The 15,510-nt window shown below is 62.8% G+C and overlaps 1 protein-coding gene across 2 annotated transcripts in view; it reads right to left on the bottom strand.

Annotated features, from left to right (window-relative positions):
* Nucleotides 1-6,423: 6,423 nt before the first annotated feature.
* Nucleotides 6,424-15,510, bottom strand: part of ZC3H3 (zinc finger CCCH-type containing 3) — a gene marked incomplete at its 5' end in the record, with an annotated part of 65,962 nt that continues 56,875 nt past the window's right edge. The window contains 3 exon segments of one of the 2 annotated variants that reach the window (XM_027773292.1): nt 6,751-6,906; nt 7,976-8,316; nt 8,686-8,870. In XM_027773292.1, coding sequence (XP_027629093.1) covers nt 6,875-6,906; nt 7,976-8,316; nt 8,686-8,870 — 558 coding nt within the window. 2 annotated transcript variants of the gene reach the window in all.

The raw sequence follows: 15,510 nt of genomic DNA, 5'->3' as shown, positions 1-15,510 counted from the left end.
ATAGAGTCTGGCGTCCAGGCCCGCCTCCCCGGGAGGGGGCGCGCGCCCCCGGGCCAATCGGAGCCCCAGCCCCGCCGCCCTCATTTGCCTATCCCCATGGCAACCTGGAGCCCAGCTGTCAATCTCCTGCGGGAAACAGCTGTGAGAAGGGGTGGGAATGGGCCGCTGGCCTGAGGAGGGGGCAGGGCCCTCTGGTGGCCGCCGCGGGGGACTGCACCAGCGGAGGGCAGGCGGGTGGGCGTGGGACGCGGACCGTGGCCTCCTGTAGGCGAGCAGGCTGATGGAGAGACCTGAGCAACAGAGGGGTGTGTGCCCAGGGACTTCTGACCCCTTTGGCCACCGGGAGGGCCGTGTCCCCAATCCCCCCTGCGCCCCGCGCCCAGCTCGGCTAGCGCGGCGGCGCCTGAGCGCGGGACCTTCTGGGCATCCTGACACGGGATGACACTGCCTGCCAGGCCGAGCCCTGCGCGGCTATTTTTAGCCCCGCAGTTCAGGCGGGTTCAAGAATTTAGTCAACAAAGTTGCTGGCACCCGCCGACGACGGGATCACTGTTGGACTCGCCGGGCTCTAAGGACGCGCAGCGCAGGTGCAGGAGAGGCGCGCGCAGCAGGCGGGGTAGTGCAGGGCGGCACCGGCTGTGGGTTCCGGGGTGGGCCTGGAGTGGGGGGTCAGGCCAGTGGGAACCTCGAAACCTGTGCCCACCGCCGTTTCGTCGACCCACAGGGTTGGAGGCACTATGCTGGGTCTGGGTTGACTGTCCCGAAAGCGGCCCCGAAAGCGGCCACACTTACAGGGACACAGTCTCCTGAGGGAAGAAGAAACCCGGGGTGCAGGGGCAGCCCTGCCCCTGGAAAAGAGAGGTGATGATGAACTGAGGGGGCTCTGACAACCCAGCCCACAGGGGAGACCCGTGGGAAAGAGCAGGTCTTTCACTAAATCCTCTGCACTGCTGTTTCCTGACTCCTCTGCACTGCTGTTTCATGACTCTGACAACTAAAAACTTAAATCTTAAGTTCTGATACAGGGTGTGTGCTGGCTGGGGAGAGGGGGTGGAGGTGGGGACCGCACTGCAGTCCTTTCTCCGCCATTCTCCTCTTAGGACTTTGGGCAAGCACGCACACTGTGTGCTTTTCAAGCCACTGGGTTGGAGACTCGAACCACACGGATGGTCACATGAGATCCAGAATTAAACCACGCAGAGCACACGGGCGAGGTCGGTGGCAGGACCAGCAGGTGGGCTCGCATGACCTAGCTGCCTCGGCGCAGCGACTGCTCCCTAAGGCAAAGCTCCACGATGCAGACAGCCTCAGCTTCCTAAGGTGAGTCCCGTGTCTATCCCTGCCCAGACAGTCCTCCCTGCGGCAGGCCCAAGGTGATCATGAGGGCCACAGAAGGGAGCCCGATGCACTCCTCCAGGAACAGGACTCAAAGGTGAGTGAGCTGAAGGGCCGTGGCCCTCTTCCAGGTCAGGGGCCTCATAGTCACCCTCTGGGTGTGGCTGTGTCTGCAGACGAGGCAATGGAGGCCCAGGTCAGTGAAGGGCCAAGTCCCCACACAGAGCCTGGACTGGACCACACGGTCAGTCATGAGTCCAGGAGGACTGGGGGATCTCGTGGGGACCTGGTAGGGCTATGGCTCCTGGCCTAGGGCCAAGGAACACTGAGCCCACAGCCAGGCTCCGTCCTGGTGGCGCCCCCAGCCTGCCCAGAGAGGTGCAGGCTGGAGCACCTTGCAGACCAGCGGTGCTGCCACCCTGGCCCTAGAGCAGGACTTCGGAGGAGCCAGGCCAGAGCTGCCTCCTCACTTACCAACTCTCACTGCTCACCGAGATCCACACCTGCGTTCTCCCTCCCTCCTGCAATGTCCCAGCAGAGGGGCCAGCGCCCTCTGGTGTGGCTGGGCGGCGCTGGCCCAGATCTCTAGGCCACTCTGGTGACCAAGCCTGAGGAGAGGGAAGGGCTGGAGCCAGCCGAGAGGTAGGTCTGCAGCTCCCACCAGGGTGATGGCGAGCGAGCAGGGAGACAGGCACTGGGGTGTTTTGGGGCTCAAGTTCATCCCATCACTGGGCAGCCTAGGCAGGACAGGGCTGCCTGGGGCCAGCCCTACCTCCTGGCCAAGTCCCCCCACGGTTGGGCTTGGCCTCTGGAGGCTGCTGGCCCAAATGGTCCGATAGGCCTGCCCCTCCCTGCTGCCTGAGTGTCCCGCCTGCTCCCAGGACCCCTTGTCCCTGCCGGAAGGCTCTGGAGGACTCGCCATTCAGCTGGGTCCTGTGAAGCCCTGCAGGGCAGGCCTGTGGCAGAGGCCAGTGGGACACCACATCTGGGTTGGGCGTCGGGGGAAACGCGTGCTTTCTGTGAACCCAGCGTGCTCACAGCTGGGTCTCTGGGCGAGAGGCAAGGAAGGCCCGGGCCTGTCTCCCGCCCTGTCAGGAGTGGCGCTGTGGGAACAGGTAGGTGTGCCCTGCACCCGCTTTTGGAGACCCCTGCTGCTCAGGAGAAGCTCCCTCCCTCCGCACCAGATCTCTCACCTCTCAGGGCGCCTTACACCTTAAATGTCAGGGGATCCCACGTGGCTGTGCGCCTTGGTAATCAAAGGGCCCACAAGTCTCTACACTGCATGCCGGCACCTGCTGGGGTACACGCCACTGGGGTGGCCAGGTTCGTGGACGAGCCAACCTCCTGAGCATGGTGGCAGCAGAGGCTCAGCTTATGTCTAGGGGTTCTGGAGGGCTTCGTCCTGGGAGCGTCTGGCCAGCTAGCCTCTGCCCCTGGCAGCTGAGAAGACTTGGGGGGCTGGGGCTGGAGGCTGGGTCCTGGAACCACTGGGCCTGGCCTCCTCCTGTGGCATCTCCATCAGGTGGCTGGGCGTCCCAGCATGGCAGTCGCTTCAGCCCCTGCTGCCTGGCTGCACCCACCCAGAAGCCAGCACTTCCTCCAGGGCACGTGGGGAAGGGTGCATGGCCGGGCACACCGTGTAGCATCTCTGGACGTACCATCTGCCGGGCTGGAGTCAGGGCACAGAAAACATGCCATGAAATAAGGAAACTGGGTCAGTTGGTGGTTGAGGTACTGGATCCCACATAGCCGACGGCACGGTTCAAGTCCCAGACCCACAGCTTGAAAAACACACCAGGGTGTGTGTGCGTGCATGCCCAAAATCCTGAGCAGAGACTGGAGAAGGGACTGTAGTGTGGCCGTCCCCCTGGGGTGCTTGCTCACCTCCCCTCTCTCCAGGGCACACTGAAGAGCAGTAAGGAGACAGCAGTGAGTACTTCCTATCACCTGCCACCCACATCAGCACGGCCAACAGCACGTGCCCACAGCTTTGCGGCCTCTGTGGGTCAGGAGGAGGGCAGGACCTGCCAGGCACAGGCACAGAGGGGACGGGCGGGGCTGGCAGGACACACAGGATCTGGCTGGACACCACCCCGGCTCCTCCCACACAGGGCTCCCAGGGACCTCTGCCTTCAGGCCAGTGAGCTCTGCAAGGACCTTGCGTCACCAGGTGAGTCACAGCTGTGGTGTCCTCATCTCTGTCATAGTCTCAAGTTCTGCCCATGGGGAGGGTCACCCCAGGGCTGGATGCCGGGATGGGTTCGATGCCAGGAGAGGTAGGCCAGGTGAGAGTGGGGTGGGCCGGGGAGCAGGAACGCAGGCCTGAGCGGGGGTGGGGAGGCTGGGAAAGCACGTGGGGTCCCGTTGGGGGAAGCTGTCTGATGTGAGGGCAGGAGGCTATGGTGCCTCTGTGGCACCTGAGTTTCACAAACTGTCCCACTGGGGCCGAGGGGTGTAGGCACACTAGCCTGGGCCGCCTGGCTCCCCAGCTTCGGGCCACAGCAGCAGGCGTGTTCTGCAGGAGCAAAACTGGGCCTCCGAAGGCGAAGGTGCAGTGCAGGGCCAGGCCCTCAAGGCCACAGTGCTGCCTGTCGCTGGGGAGGGTTATCTAAAATGTGGGGCCAGCCTCCCTCCACAGGGGGCTCATGTGCATTTAAAAAGCAAACCCCAGGGCCAGCAGATGGTGTAATGGTTATGTTGCTGGACTCCCATGTACTCAACCGCAGTTTGAGTCCTGGACCCAGTGGCTTAAAATTCACGCTGACACATGCGTGTGTGTGCGCCCAAAATCCCGAGAGAATGGAGGGACTGCAGTGTGGACATCCCCCGGGGGTGATTCCTCACTTTCTGCCTGTCTTTCATGCGGACCCAGTTAGGCAAAACCCTGGGGCCTCAGACCCCCAGCTGGCCCTCGCCTCCGTGGGGTACCTGCGACACACAGCCACCACTGAGTGCACAGGGCCAGGACCAGGCGAGCGCACGGTGCTGGTGCCGTCAGTGTGGCGCCTGCCGGGGCCCCAGCTGTCCCATTGAGGCTGCTGACCCTCCATCCTAAGCTCCCCCAGCCCCAGAGGGTCCAGGCTGGCCCTCGCGGCCCACCCTCACGTCCTCTGGTCAGCACCTCTCCTAGGCACAGGCCACAACCCACACCCTGGAGTCACCTCAGCACCCACCTAGGGGCCCTCAGCTGCCCACAGCTCCCGCCTCCGAGGTGGTCACACCTCCACCACACAAGGCAGCACCACCCTTAGCCTCCAGGTCTTGCCTGGTCCTGAAGACCACGCCCTGGTCCCCGAGGGTCCACGGAGGGCCTCGGCTCCCACTGGAGGGTCCACAGCCCACTCCTCCCTCTGCTGCTCAAGTGGACTCAAGTCTCAGCTCAGCCATCACATCCATAGGTCCTGCCTACCCTGGCACCTTCACTACCCAGGACTGCCTTGTGCCCACAAGCGCCCTCCAGGGAGGCCCGAAGCACACAGCCGGCCACGGCGGGGAAGTCGGGAGGCGGAAGAGCTGTCCCATTAGTCTAAGCTGGCACTCCTGCAGGCCCAGTGGCCTCCAGCTGGGCACCTGCAGGTGCTCTGGCCAGCTAGGGAGGAGCCACAGTCAGCCCAGCAGCCTGTGGTCACTGCCCAGGTCCTGTCCTGACCAGGAACACCAGTGAGGGTCACGCACTCAGACGCAGGACAAGGAAGGCTGAAGGGACAGGACCCAGGCCCTGCCTAAAAACCCCAATCATCCTATCCGGACTGCCACCTGGGCCATCACCGGGCAGTAACTCTCCAGGTCCCACTGACTGAGTCCCTTGGTGTCAACCCCACAAAGCAGCTGCTTATCCCTCACTGCTGCCCCCTGGTCTGAGCAGCATGGGGTGCGGTTGGCTCCGCAGAGCCTGGACTGCAGGGGCACTGTGGCGGGGGGCCTGCCCCCAAGCCTTCTCCAAGGTGGGAAGAGTCTGGGGACAGACCCTGCAGGCCGGTCTGGCGAGTGCACCCCCAGGTGGCAAGGGCAGTACTGCGCCCTGGGACCTAGCATGCCGCCTGGTGCCCACCCCGGGGTCTGCCAGGGAGCCCGGCCCTCTGTGTCCCTCCTCTCCCCGGCGGTGGGCCCACATGCCGCCACAGCTTAGGGTCCAGGCCAGCAGGGCTGAGTCTCCGCCTCCCTGAGGGCAGAGCCTGTGCTGGACTCCTCTGCTGTCAAAGTGAGCTCACGGGTGGGGGGCACTGAGGAGGGCAGCAGGCAGGGGCAGCCCCGAAGGCTGAGCCCCCTGTCCTGTGGCCATGGTGTCCCTGTGGGGAAGTGACCCGGTGGTGCCCAGCCTGGTACTTTCAAGCAGGCCTGCGGCCCCTCAAGGGCTGTCTGTGCCCCCAGGCTCAGAAGAGGCAGGCAGTGGCTCAAGGCTGGCCCCTCTACCCTGGCTTCCGCCCAGGACGCTGAGCAAGGCGCCTAGCGGTGACCAGGGGGGAGGCGCAGCAGGCCAGCTGTGCCCACCCAACTCGCAGTCCCTGTCCAGCCCAGACTCCCAGGGGCCATGGACTAGAGCGGTGCAGTCCCAGTGTCCAGAACCTACCCTTACGTGGGATCAGCGGCAGCCAGGGTCAAGGTGGCGTCTATGCCCCAGGGACCAGGAAGGAAGCCTTTGGTCTGCAGGGACCTTCTGTGAATCAGCCTCTGCTCTAAAGCCAGTGTCAGGAGGCCCCACCCACAGGACCAGGGTCCATGGCGGGAAGGGGGACCCCCAAGTTCCTCATGGCCACATGGGGCAGGGCACCCGGACTGCCTATCCATGGACTGAGCCACAGGGCCTAGGGCTGATAGCAGGGGGACAGGGAAGGCCACCCTCACGGGCCACGCCTGGAGGTGAAGCGGTGAGATGGGCAGGGCAACCTCTGCTGGCCCAGGGTCCCTGGCCAGGGCCAGCCTTCAGTGGGGCAGGGCCTGCCAGCTGCCCCCCGGCAGAGCGGCCTTCTGCCCTCTGGACCATCCCAGGGCCCTTTCCTACTCCTGCCTGGGAGAGCAGGCCACACCTTCCGCCCGCCCATTCCCGCTCGGCTCCAGGCAGGCAGGGTAGTGAGGATGGGCCAAGCAGACACAGGAGAGACCTTTATTGCTGAACACAGAGCCTGCCAGGGGTCTGGCCATTTCCAGGCAGGAGTCCTGGGTGGGGAGGGCAGGGGATGCACCATTTGGCCACTACCACACCCACGGAGGGGACAGACTTAGGGCTGCCCTGCCTGGCACCGTGAGGGGTAGGGGCCAGGAGCAAGTCCTGGTGTGAAGCCTGGGGCCCGGGGCAGGGGCGGCCAGTGGGTGGGGGGGGGGGCAGCCCAAGGGAGGACAAGGCCCGGGGCAGGGAGGTGAGGATAAGAGAGGCCGGCAGCGAGGGCCCACCCTGAGGGAAGACAAGGTCCTGGGCGTGGGTCAGAAAAGATGACGTGGGGCAGGTGTGGTCGGGCGGGCATCGGGGCAGAGTGGGGACGGTGGAGCCTCCTTCCTTCTGGGCAAGGGTCTGAGGTAGGTGCCGGCCGGCCCCGGGGACTCACAGCCGTGGCTTGATGTGCAGATGCTTCCCTGCAGGAGAGGCCAGAGATCAGGTGCCAGGCCCCTGCAGACTCCTGGTCTAGGGTCGGGGTGCGGGGTCTGTCAACCGAGACACGCAGCAGGGAGCAGAGGGCGGCTCTGGCAGGGTGTGCCGCCAGCACCGGCCGCCAGGCCCCAGGGAGCCTCCTCGCGTCTAGTCGGGATGCTGGCCTGGCCGTGGCCCAGCGGGGAGTGAGCAAGGGCCGGCCGAGCCTCTGCCTGGGCACGGGGCAGCTGCAGCTGAGCTCGAATGGCAGTGCACGTGTCATGCAGACAGGCCCACGCCCAGGGCAGGGCTGCCCGTGCATGCGGGCACTGTGCCTGTACTGAACAGTGGTGTGGGCACAGCTGGCGAGGAGATGGGCCTGGGGGGTTCCTGGAGCAAGGGCCAGTGAGTGCGGGGTCCCGTTCCGACTGGGGGCTCCAGCTCAGGGCACCAGGCCTCTCCTGACCCATGCATGCACCAGGCCATGCTCACAAGTCCAAGAGGCACAGCCAGCCAGGTGTCTGCACAGCCGCCTCTGGCCGAACCCAGCCGGTGGCGAGGCGGCCCCTCCGCGCCCCTGAGTGTGCCCAGCGGAGCCGTCAGAGAGGCTGCGGCGAGCATCCCCCATTAGCGTTCCGACCGTGAAATATGACAATAAAGCGACGGCCGTATGGGCACAGATCTGTGGCCGCTGAGCTGCGTGGGGTTTATCGTCACTCAAACGCGCGGAGAGCTGTAAAATGTTTACAGAAAGGGTCGTTTGCAGCCATAAAATCCTCTTTTCTCTCCTAAACAAGGCTGAGTGGAGCCATTTACCAAGCCCCAAATGTTCATCGGGGAGAGGGAACATCTGTTCTCTCCAGGAGAGCGCGGTGATCTTCCAGAACAAATGAACAGAAATGGGTGCTTTCTAATTAAATCAGCCCTCGGCTGGGGTGGTCTGCAGGCGGGCACAGCGGGCCGGGCCAGGAGGATGGCAGGTGCATATGCAGGCCCACTCCCCAAGTGCAGATCCCACCTGGAGGCTCCGACCCAGCGGGACTGAGGGCGGGCTCGGGAGGCCTGGGCTCCTACCTGGGTCCTTGCTGGGAGGGCTCCGGGGGGCCCGAGTCCTGGTCGTGCCCCTCGGGCTGGGCGAGGACTGCAGGGAGATGAAGGCGGGCAGCTTGCAGAGGTTGCTGGAGCCCGTCCTCCTGGAGGAAGTAGACTCCTCCAGAGCGGATGGCTTCTCCCGGCTCAAGGAGGGGGAAGGGGAGCGGGAGGAGGGGGAGGAGGAGGCCTTGGATGAGGATGAGGAGGGAGAGGGAGAGGCTGAGGCTGAGGCTGAGGCCGACAGCCCTGGGGAGGGCGAGGCGGCAGCCACCGACGGGGGGCCGCTGGGAGTCTGTCTGGCGGGGCGCTGGGCAGCGGATTTCCTACAGAACAGGGGGACAAGCAGGTGAGTAGGTAGCCACTCAGGCAGTCGGGGCCAGCAGGTGTCAGCCACAACTACATTGTGCCGTGCATCTCCACACCCTGGGCTGCCCGAGGCTCCGGCCCAGCTGGCCTCAGCCTGCCCAGCTGTGCGGGGCCTCCGCCTCCATCCCCTGCCCACCTCCCTGACCCATCCACCCCCCACAGGTGGCTCAGATACCCCAGCTCTTCGCGGTCCCTTGTCCACAGCTTGGCCTGGCCGCAGGGACCCCGTCTGGAGCATCTCTACAGTCACCTGGGCCTGGGGCTCACGGACGCTGCCCTGGGGCCGGAGCCTGCCCCCCACTCGCATACCACCCCCCCACCATCACCTGGGCCCACGGCCGGCTGAGGCCCTGGTCCTGGGGGCTGCGTCGCTGGGTCCCGGGGCGGGGGGCATGGCTGCCCGGCGGCCCTGGCGCTTTGGGTTGCGGTGCAGCAGCTGGCACTGGGTGCCTCGGGGACACATGCCCCTGCGTGCGAAGTCGGGGCACAGCAGTGTGTGCTTCTTCTTGCACTGAGGGGAGAAGGGCACAGCAGGGCACTGGGTGGGGTGGGCCCGTGTGCAGGGCCTGCGAGCGGCCTGATCTTGGGATGGGCCAGCAGCCTGCAGGCTTCACACCCCCACCAACCCACGGGATCCTGTTGCCATGGACCCTGGGCTTGCTGAGGGCGGGTCAGGCCAGCTGGGGCTTCCCAGCCCTGTGGCCTCCTCCAGACCCTGTACTGCCCATCCTGGCGGCGTGGCTTGAGGCCTGGGGGGCTTGCTGAGCAGGGTCCAGGCTTTGAGCCTGGGAAAAGGGTGTAGCATGGGGTGCAGCAGGTGGGTCGGCCCAGCATCCTGTCCGCAGCACCGTCTGCTCTGCCTGCCAGGCCTGCCCACCCCTCCCAGGCTCAATTCCATGGCCCTGCAGCGGGCCCACCTCATGCTGAGGCCGTGCCAGGAGAGGGCACCTCTGTCTGTCCTCCTGCAGCTGGATTGGGGGGACCTGGAGTCCAGTGTGCCTTGGGTACCCCACTGCTCCTCACAGCAGACCGAGGACAGGAGGAATCGGGACAGGGCCAACTCCTTGCAGGCCCCACCACAGATCCCAGACCAGCCTAGCCAAGGCCAGAGCACAGCCAGCTCATGGGGACATGGGCACCAGGCACCGTCCCAGTCCTCAGACCTCTCCCGCCCAGGCCCACAGTTCCCTGGGGCTGCCGCACACTCAGGGACCCCTGATCGCTCCCCCCCAGAGCCGAGTCCCACGCCTGGGTGTTGGGGTGCACCTTGTGAGATCCCCAGCCAGCTGGTGGGGGCAGCGTGGATGCAGGGGACACTTAGCAGTCACCTTGGGGCGTATGAAAGAAGTATCTGACAAAATTGAAACCAACTCAACATAAAAGGAGAAACACGGCGGACGAGCGAGCGGAGGTGACGCCTAGCTTCACGTGAGCTTCCTGGAGACTCCTGAGGCCGTGGGGCCGGGGAGCTGGGCCCGCCACAGCCGGCGTGCCTCGGGTCGGCCAGTGTAGGAGAGTCGGAGAGACAGGAAGAGAGATGGCCACTACTCACACGAGACGGTGGCTGACGCTGAAAAGCCTGAGCACCCACACAGGAGCGCTCCCGCGGGCCCACGGCAGGCTGGTCCACACTGACTCCGCACACTGGACCGGCAGGATGGGAGGCCCCAGCGCACCACCCGCCCTGGGAAGGAGCCAGGGACAGTGAGAAGATAACACGAGGCCCCCTCTGAAAGGCCTCCACTGGGGGCTGCAGCACAGCTGATCGGACCCGACTCGTTTTTACGTTTTTGCCACAGGTTGTGTGCGCTCGATGGAGAGAAACAGGAAGACAGAGCGGGGAAGAGACCGCGCCGGGACGGCCATGCCGCAATCCCCTCCTGGAACTCTGGGGACCCATGCACACAGGCCCAGCATAATTTTTTTCCTTCTTCTTTTTTAAAATTGCTTATTGGGGGCAGCAGACTGCATACTGATCACGTCAACGAACTGCCATGTGGCAGCTGCAGTTCGACTCCCAGACCTGGCAACTTAAACTTCATGCCGGGCACGTATGTGCCCACGATCCTGAGAGGAGAGTGGAAGAGAAGAGACTGCATGCAGCAAGGCCATCCCCAGAGGGTGATTCTCACTTTCCCTCTCACTGGCTGTCTCTGCCCGCAGAGAGCGCACATACCCGAAGGTAAACCCTGTCACTACTATTCAAGTTTGCTATAGGATACGCTCATGAACGAGTGAGAGAGGTGAGAAAGCACCTGCTGGCCCTCCCAGAAATCACCCCCAGGGGGCACGGCCGCGCAGCAATCCCTTCTCCTCCATTCTCCTCTCGGGCACACACGCACACGCGCCCAGCCTGACTTTTGGAACCTGAACCCTGGTCAACTACACGGGAGTCCATTGATGTAACTATTACGCCATCTGCTGGTCCCCCCAACTTTCTACCCTGACGAGGGGGGCCTTCACACGTGTCTCTGGAAGAATAAAGGGTGAGAACGGCGGAAGCCGCCCCGAGAAAGGGCACGGAGAAGGTGGGCTTTGTCGTCACGAGTAACACCGACGCTCCCGGTGCCCCGGGAGCACCTGGCGTGCTGCAGGTGACCTGAGGGCCCGGAGAGCAAGCCATGCAGTATGAGAGCTGGGCCCCACACCGATGCACAGAGCCGCTCCAGCTGCGTGGGGTTGGATCCTCAAACTGGACAGACCAGGCCGCGGGCAGCCTAGCCCGAGCCAGGCAGCATGGCAGGAGGGTGTTCCCTCACACAGGATAACAAAGACTGGAAACGACTTCCACTAGAATTCAGAATTCTGGTTTTCCAGCTAACCCTGGGCCTAGTGGTTAAGGGGACCAGCAGTTGGCATGGTGGTTGGGGTGCTCCCACATGGCTGGCCCCGGTTCAAGTCCTGGACCTGGCAGCTTGCTTTCTCACTCCCACCTGCCCTTTGGGGAGTGCACGTGCGCCGTCTCAAAATGATGATGATGGTGATCAGATTTAAAAGGGGAGGGCAGCCAGATCCTCAATAGGCAGCCATGTATGAATCCCTGCCCCCACGTGTTAAAACCACACGGGGCGTGTGCGTGCCTGTGCCGATCCCCACTGTGACGGAGAACCCGAGGAGATGGCAGCAGTGGGGGCACTGGTGCGAGGGGAGTGGAGGTGCACAGCCTGCTCCAGGGCAAGCGCAGGAGTTCATGTGGAGAGGAGGAGAGGAGGGAAAGGGCTCCAGAGCGGGAGACACGAAAGCACGTCCCCCAGAAAACGCGGTGCAAGACACAGGAAGCTGCTCCAAGAGCTGCAGGGGATGGCGAAGGAGGAGCCAGGGGGCCACACGAGCACGTGGGCGGGAAGGGCTCAGGCATCGTTGAACCAAACACTGCTTCTCACGTGGCTTCCCCGACATTGCCAGAGAGCACGTGTGCTGGTCAGAGATGGCCCACGACGTACTCCACGACGGGGCATGGGCTTGCCGCAGTCCCGCCTCCTATCTCCGTCCCCCCAGGACCTGGACACACGTGCACTCTGCCCAGTGTTTCAGGCTGCTGGGGCCAGCTCAAAGCAGACACTGCCAGGCAGACAGGGCTCTGGCAGACTAACCTGGTGAGTGAGGAGCTGCAGATGAAATGAGAGGGAAGGAGCACGCTACAGGCCCACCTCGGAACCCTGGGATGCAGGCCAGTGTCTGGGGCCACAAGCCAAGACGGCAAAACGCAGACAGCAGGGGCTGTTGCCATCACGAGGAGGTGGCACGCCCTGCCACCGCCTGCTAGGTGCCCGTGGCCAACACAGGAGACTGTGGAAGGGGCGGGAGAAGGCAGTCCAGGGTGCGGGACGGCTTCCTCCTGACTTGCGCACCCCGACCTAGTGCTGACGGAGCAGCTGCCAGAAACGCTGCAGGGTGGGTGAGGCGCAGCCCAGCCAGACAGGGGCCTTCCCATGGCGAGAAGTGATGGGGCTCTACCCCACCAGGTCCCGCCCGACTGGGGGATCCTCCCTTCCTCACGGGGGTGGCCAAAGCTGGAACTGCGTGAGCGAGGGGTGCCCTGCCCCACCAGGACTAACAAGGGCGCCCTGCCTACAGCGTCAAGGAGGCCGAGTGGGGAACGTGGATTTCGACCCCCACCTGGTAGAGACGGCACGCCCCCTGTAACAACCAAAGTGTTCACATTTCAACAGGAATGACGCACTCTCCTGAGAACGAGCAAGACTGCAAACTGCAGGGCAGCAGGCGCGGTCAGTAAGGGCGGCGCTGTGAGGACACGGGTGCGAGGGCCTGACGAGGGCCTACACATGCTTCAGTGAGCTGTTACGGGCATGCCTTGGACAGACGTAGTAACAGACGGTACTAACCAAGGAAAAGAAGCCATAGTAGAACCCAGTGGGGATTTTAAAACTGCAAAGTATGGGCCAGCAGGTGACAGAGTAGTTGCATTGCTGGACTCCCACATGGTGACCATGGTTCGAGTCCTGGGCCCAGCAGCTTGAAAATCACGCCAGCATGTCTGCATACATGCCCGAGATCTGGGAGGAGAATGGAGGAGAAGGGGTTGCAGTGTGGCCATCGCCCCTGGGGCGTGATTTCTCACTTTCCCTCTCATTGCCTCTGTCTCCCCACCCCTCCAGTGAGTGCACAAGCCTTATGGCAAAAATCCCCCAAATAATGCTTACATACGTATATACATAAAACTGAGAAATGCAGCATAGGGGCTCCGCTGCAGAATGGGGAGACCTGGAAGATGGAGCAACGGAAGTCAACTGATCCGAACATGAGAGAAAACAAACTTAAAAAAAAAAAGCGAACCGAGCCTCAGGGCCCTGCAGAACTTGGGTCCACAATCAGAGATGAAGAGCCTTTCCTCTGGCAACGCAGCGAGCCTAGACCGCAGAGGGGGAGCCTAGACTGCAGAGGGGGAGTGAACCCGCCAGGACACACGGAAGGGACCTGTCAGTGCGCATCGCAGTCACCTCTGAACACTGAAGGCAGCAAGTACCTTGGAAGTGGCCAAAGACAAAGGGCGTTTTAGCTACAGAGGGGAAAATAAATGGGGACAGAGAGTGAGGGGTGCCCCAACCCCGGGTAGAGGGGGCTGGGGACAGAGAGTGAGGGGTGCCCCAACCCCGGGTAGAGGGAGCTGGGGACAGAGAGTGAGGGGTGCCCCAACCCCGGGTAGAGGGGGCTGGGGACAGAGAGTGAGGGGTGCCCCAACCCCGGGTAGAGGGAGCTGGGGACAGAGAGTGAGGGGTGCCCTAACCCCGGTTAGAGGGAGCTGGGGACAGAGAGTGAGGGGTGCCCTTGGAACAACAGGAAGAAATAACAGCACTAAGGAAGATGGGGGCGAACGAGGAAACCTTGCTTCTCAAGCGTTCTGTGGGAAGCGCAGATTCAGCACCCGCCGCCTTGGCTGTGCGTACCTTTGTGTGCAGAGGAGACTCTTGAGACAGTGCAGTAAGAGAGAGCAAAAGGGCCTAACGGAAGGGAGGCTGTCCCCACGCCACTGAGAATGTACCAGAGCACCACCAGCAGGCTTTGGTGACTCGTGAGTTCATATCTAGGGTGAACACTACAAAAACGATCTAGAACAGGTACTGAGAGAGACCGGAGGGCCAGCAGGGGGCGTGGCGGTTAAGGCGCTGGACTCCAGTATGGCTGACTATGGTCTGAGTTCTGGACCCAGTGGCCTGAAAATCATAATATATACACACATAAATCATTAAACTTATTTTTTTAAAAATAAGCACTATAGACAAGTCAAAATAAAATTCTAGGGGCCAGCAGGTGGCATGGTTAAGGGCGCTGGACTCCCACATGGTCGACCACAGTTTGAGTCCCAGACCTGGCAGCTTGCTTTCTCACTTCCTCTCTCTGTCTCTCTCTGGGGAGTGTACATGCTCTCTGTCAAATTTTAAAAATACTAAGTATAATTAAATAAATAAATCTTGGGACCAGCAGTTGGCAAAATGGCTATGTCGCTGGACTCCCATGCGGTCTACCGTAGTTTGAGCCCTGGACCTGGTGGCTTAAACTCACAACAGGCATGTGTGCGTGCGTGCCCAAGATCCCAAGAAGAGAATGGAGAAGGGATTGTGGTGTGGCCATCCCCCCTGGGGGGTGGTTTCTTGCTTTCTGTCTCTCTGACTTTCTGGCGAGCACGTGCCCTATAGCAAAAACCTCTCCCCACAAAGAAAAAAAAATGTAAATGAATAAACCTTAGGGAGAAAAGCTAAATACAGGGTTACCATCTAATCCAGCAGTCTCACGCCCAGTTACACAGCAGAGGGAGTGAAGCGGGGCCCCGGCCCTGACGTGGGCACGGCAGCAGTCTCGGCAGCTAGAAGGTGAACAGAACAGTGTGGTGTGCACAGCCATGGAGCCGGAATGAAGTTCAGACACACTACATGGGCCACCCTTGAAAACCTCCGCTAAGTCAGGAACGCCAGACACAAGTGGACAGACGGACATGTTCCACTGCGCGAGGTGCAGGCCCACGGGGACGGGCTGAGTGCTGGCCGGGCAGCCGCACGCTACTGCTCAGTGCTTAGCACCCATTTCTGTGCGAGGCGATGACGTCTGGGGCACGGGTATGAGGCTGCACGACACGTGGAGCGCACACTGGGGAGAGGTGGAGCGGCCAAGTCTGGCTGCGTGCGCTGCCGCGTACCAGGGAGCGTGGGCGCTGAGGGCCACTGGGGCACGCCGAGTGGGCTCCACCTCGGGAGTGTCACCCCGACCATCTTCCGAAGCACACTGCTCATCAGAGACAGACAGGGAGAGGGAGAAGGCACTGTGCAAGGCACAGCCACGCTGTACCCACCCCGCACCACACCCTGCCGGCACTGGGCGTGCACGTACATGTGCCCAGTGCGCTTTCAAGCCAGCAAGTCCAGGCATTAAACCGAGTTCTGGGCCGTGTGGAATCTGGCTTCCTTCGCCGCAGGCAGGTGCAGACCCACACCCACTGGTGTCCCTGGAACGGCCGCAGAGAGGACAGGCAGTGACGGTACCGGCGAGGGTGATGCAAAGCAATGAAGCCCTCGCTGCTGCTGGTGAGAGAGTGAATGGTGACACCGTCCGAGGGTGGCAGGCAGGCAGCACATGGGACCTCGAGGCATCCCACAGCAACTCCACTCCTCAAGCCGACAGAGACGCCGGGCGGC

Source organism: Tupaia chinensis, unplaced genomic scaffold (genome assembly GCF_000334495.1).
Source record: "Tupaia chinensis unplaced genomic scaffold, TupChi_1.0 Scaffold000335_1, whole genome shotgun sequence".
NCBI classification, from domain to species: Eukaryota; Metazoa; Chordata; class Mammalia; order Scandentia; family Tupaiidae; genus Tupaia; species Tupaia belangeri.
This window is presented reverse-complemented; position numbering and strand designations above follow the sequence as displayed.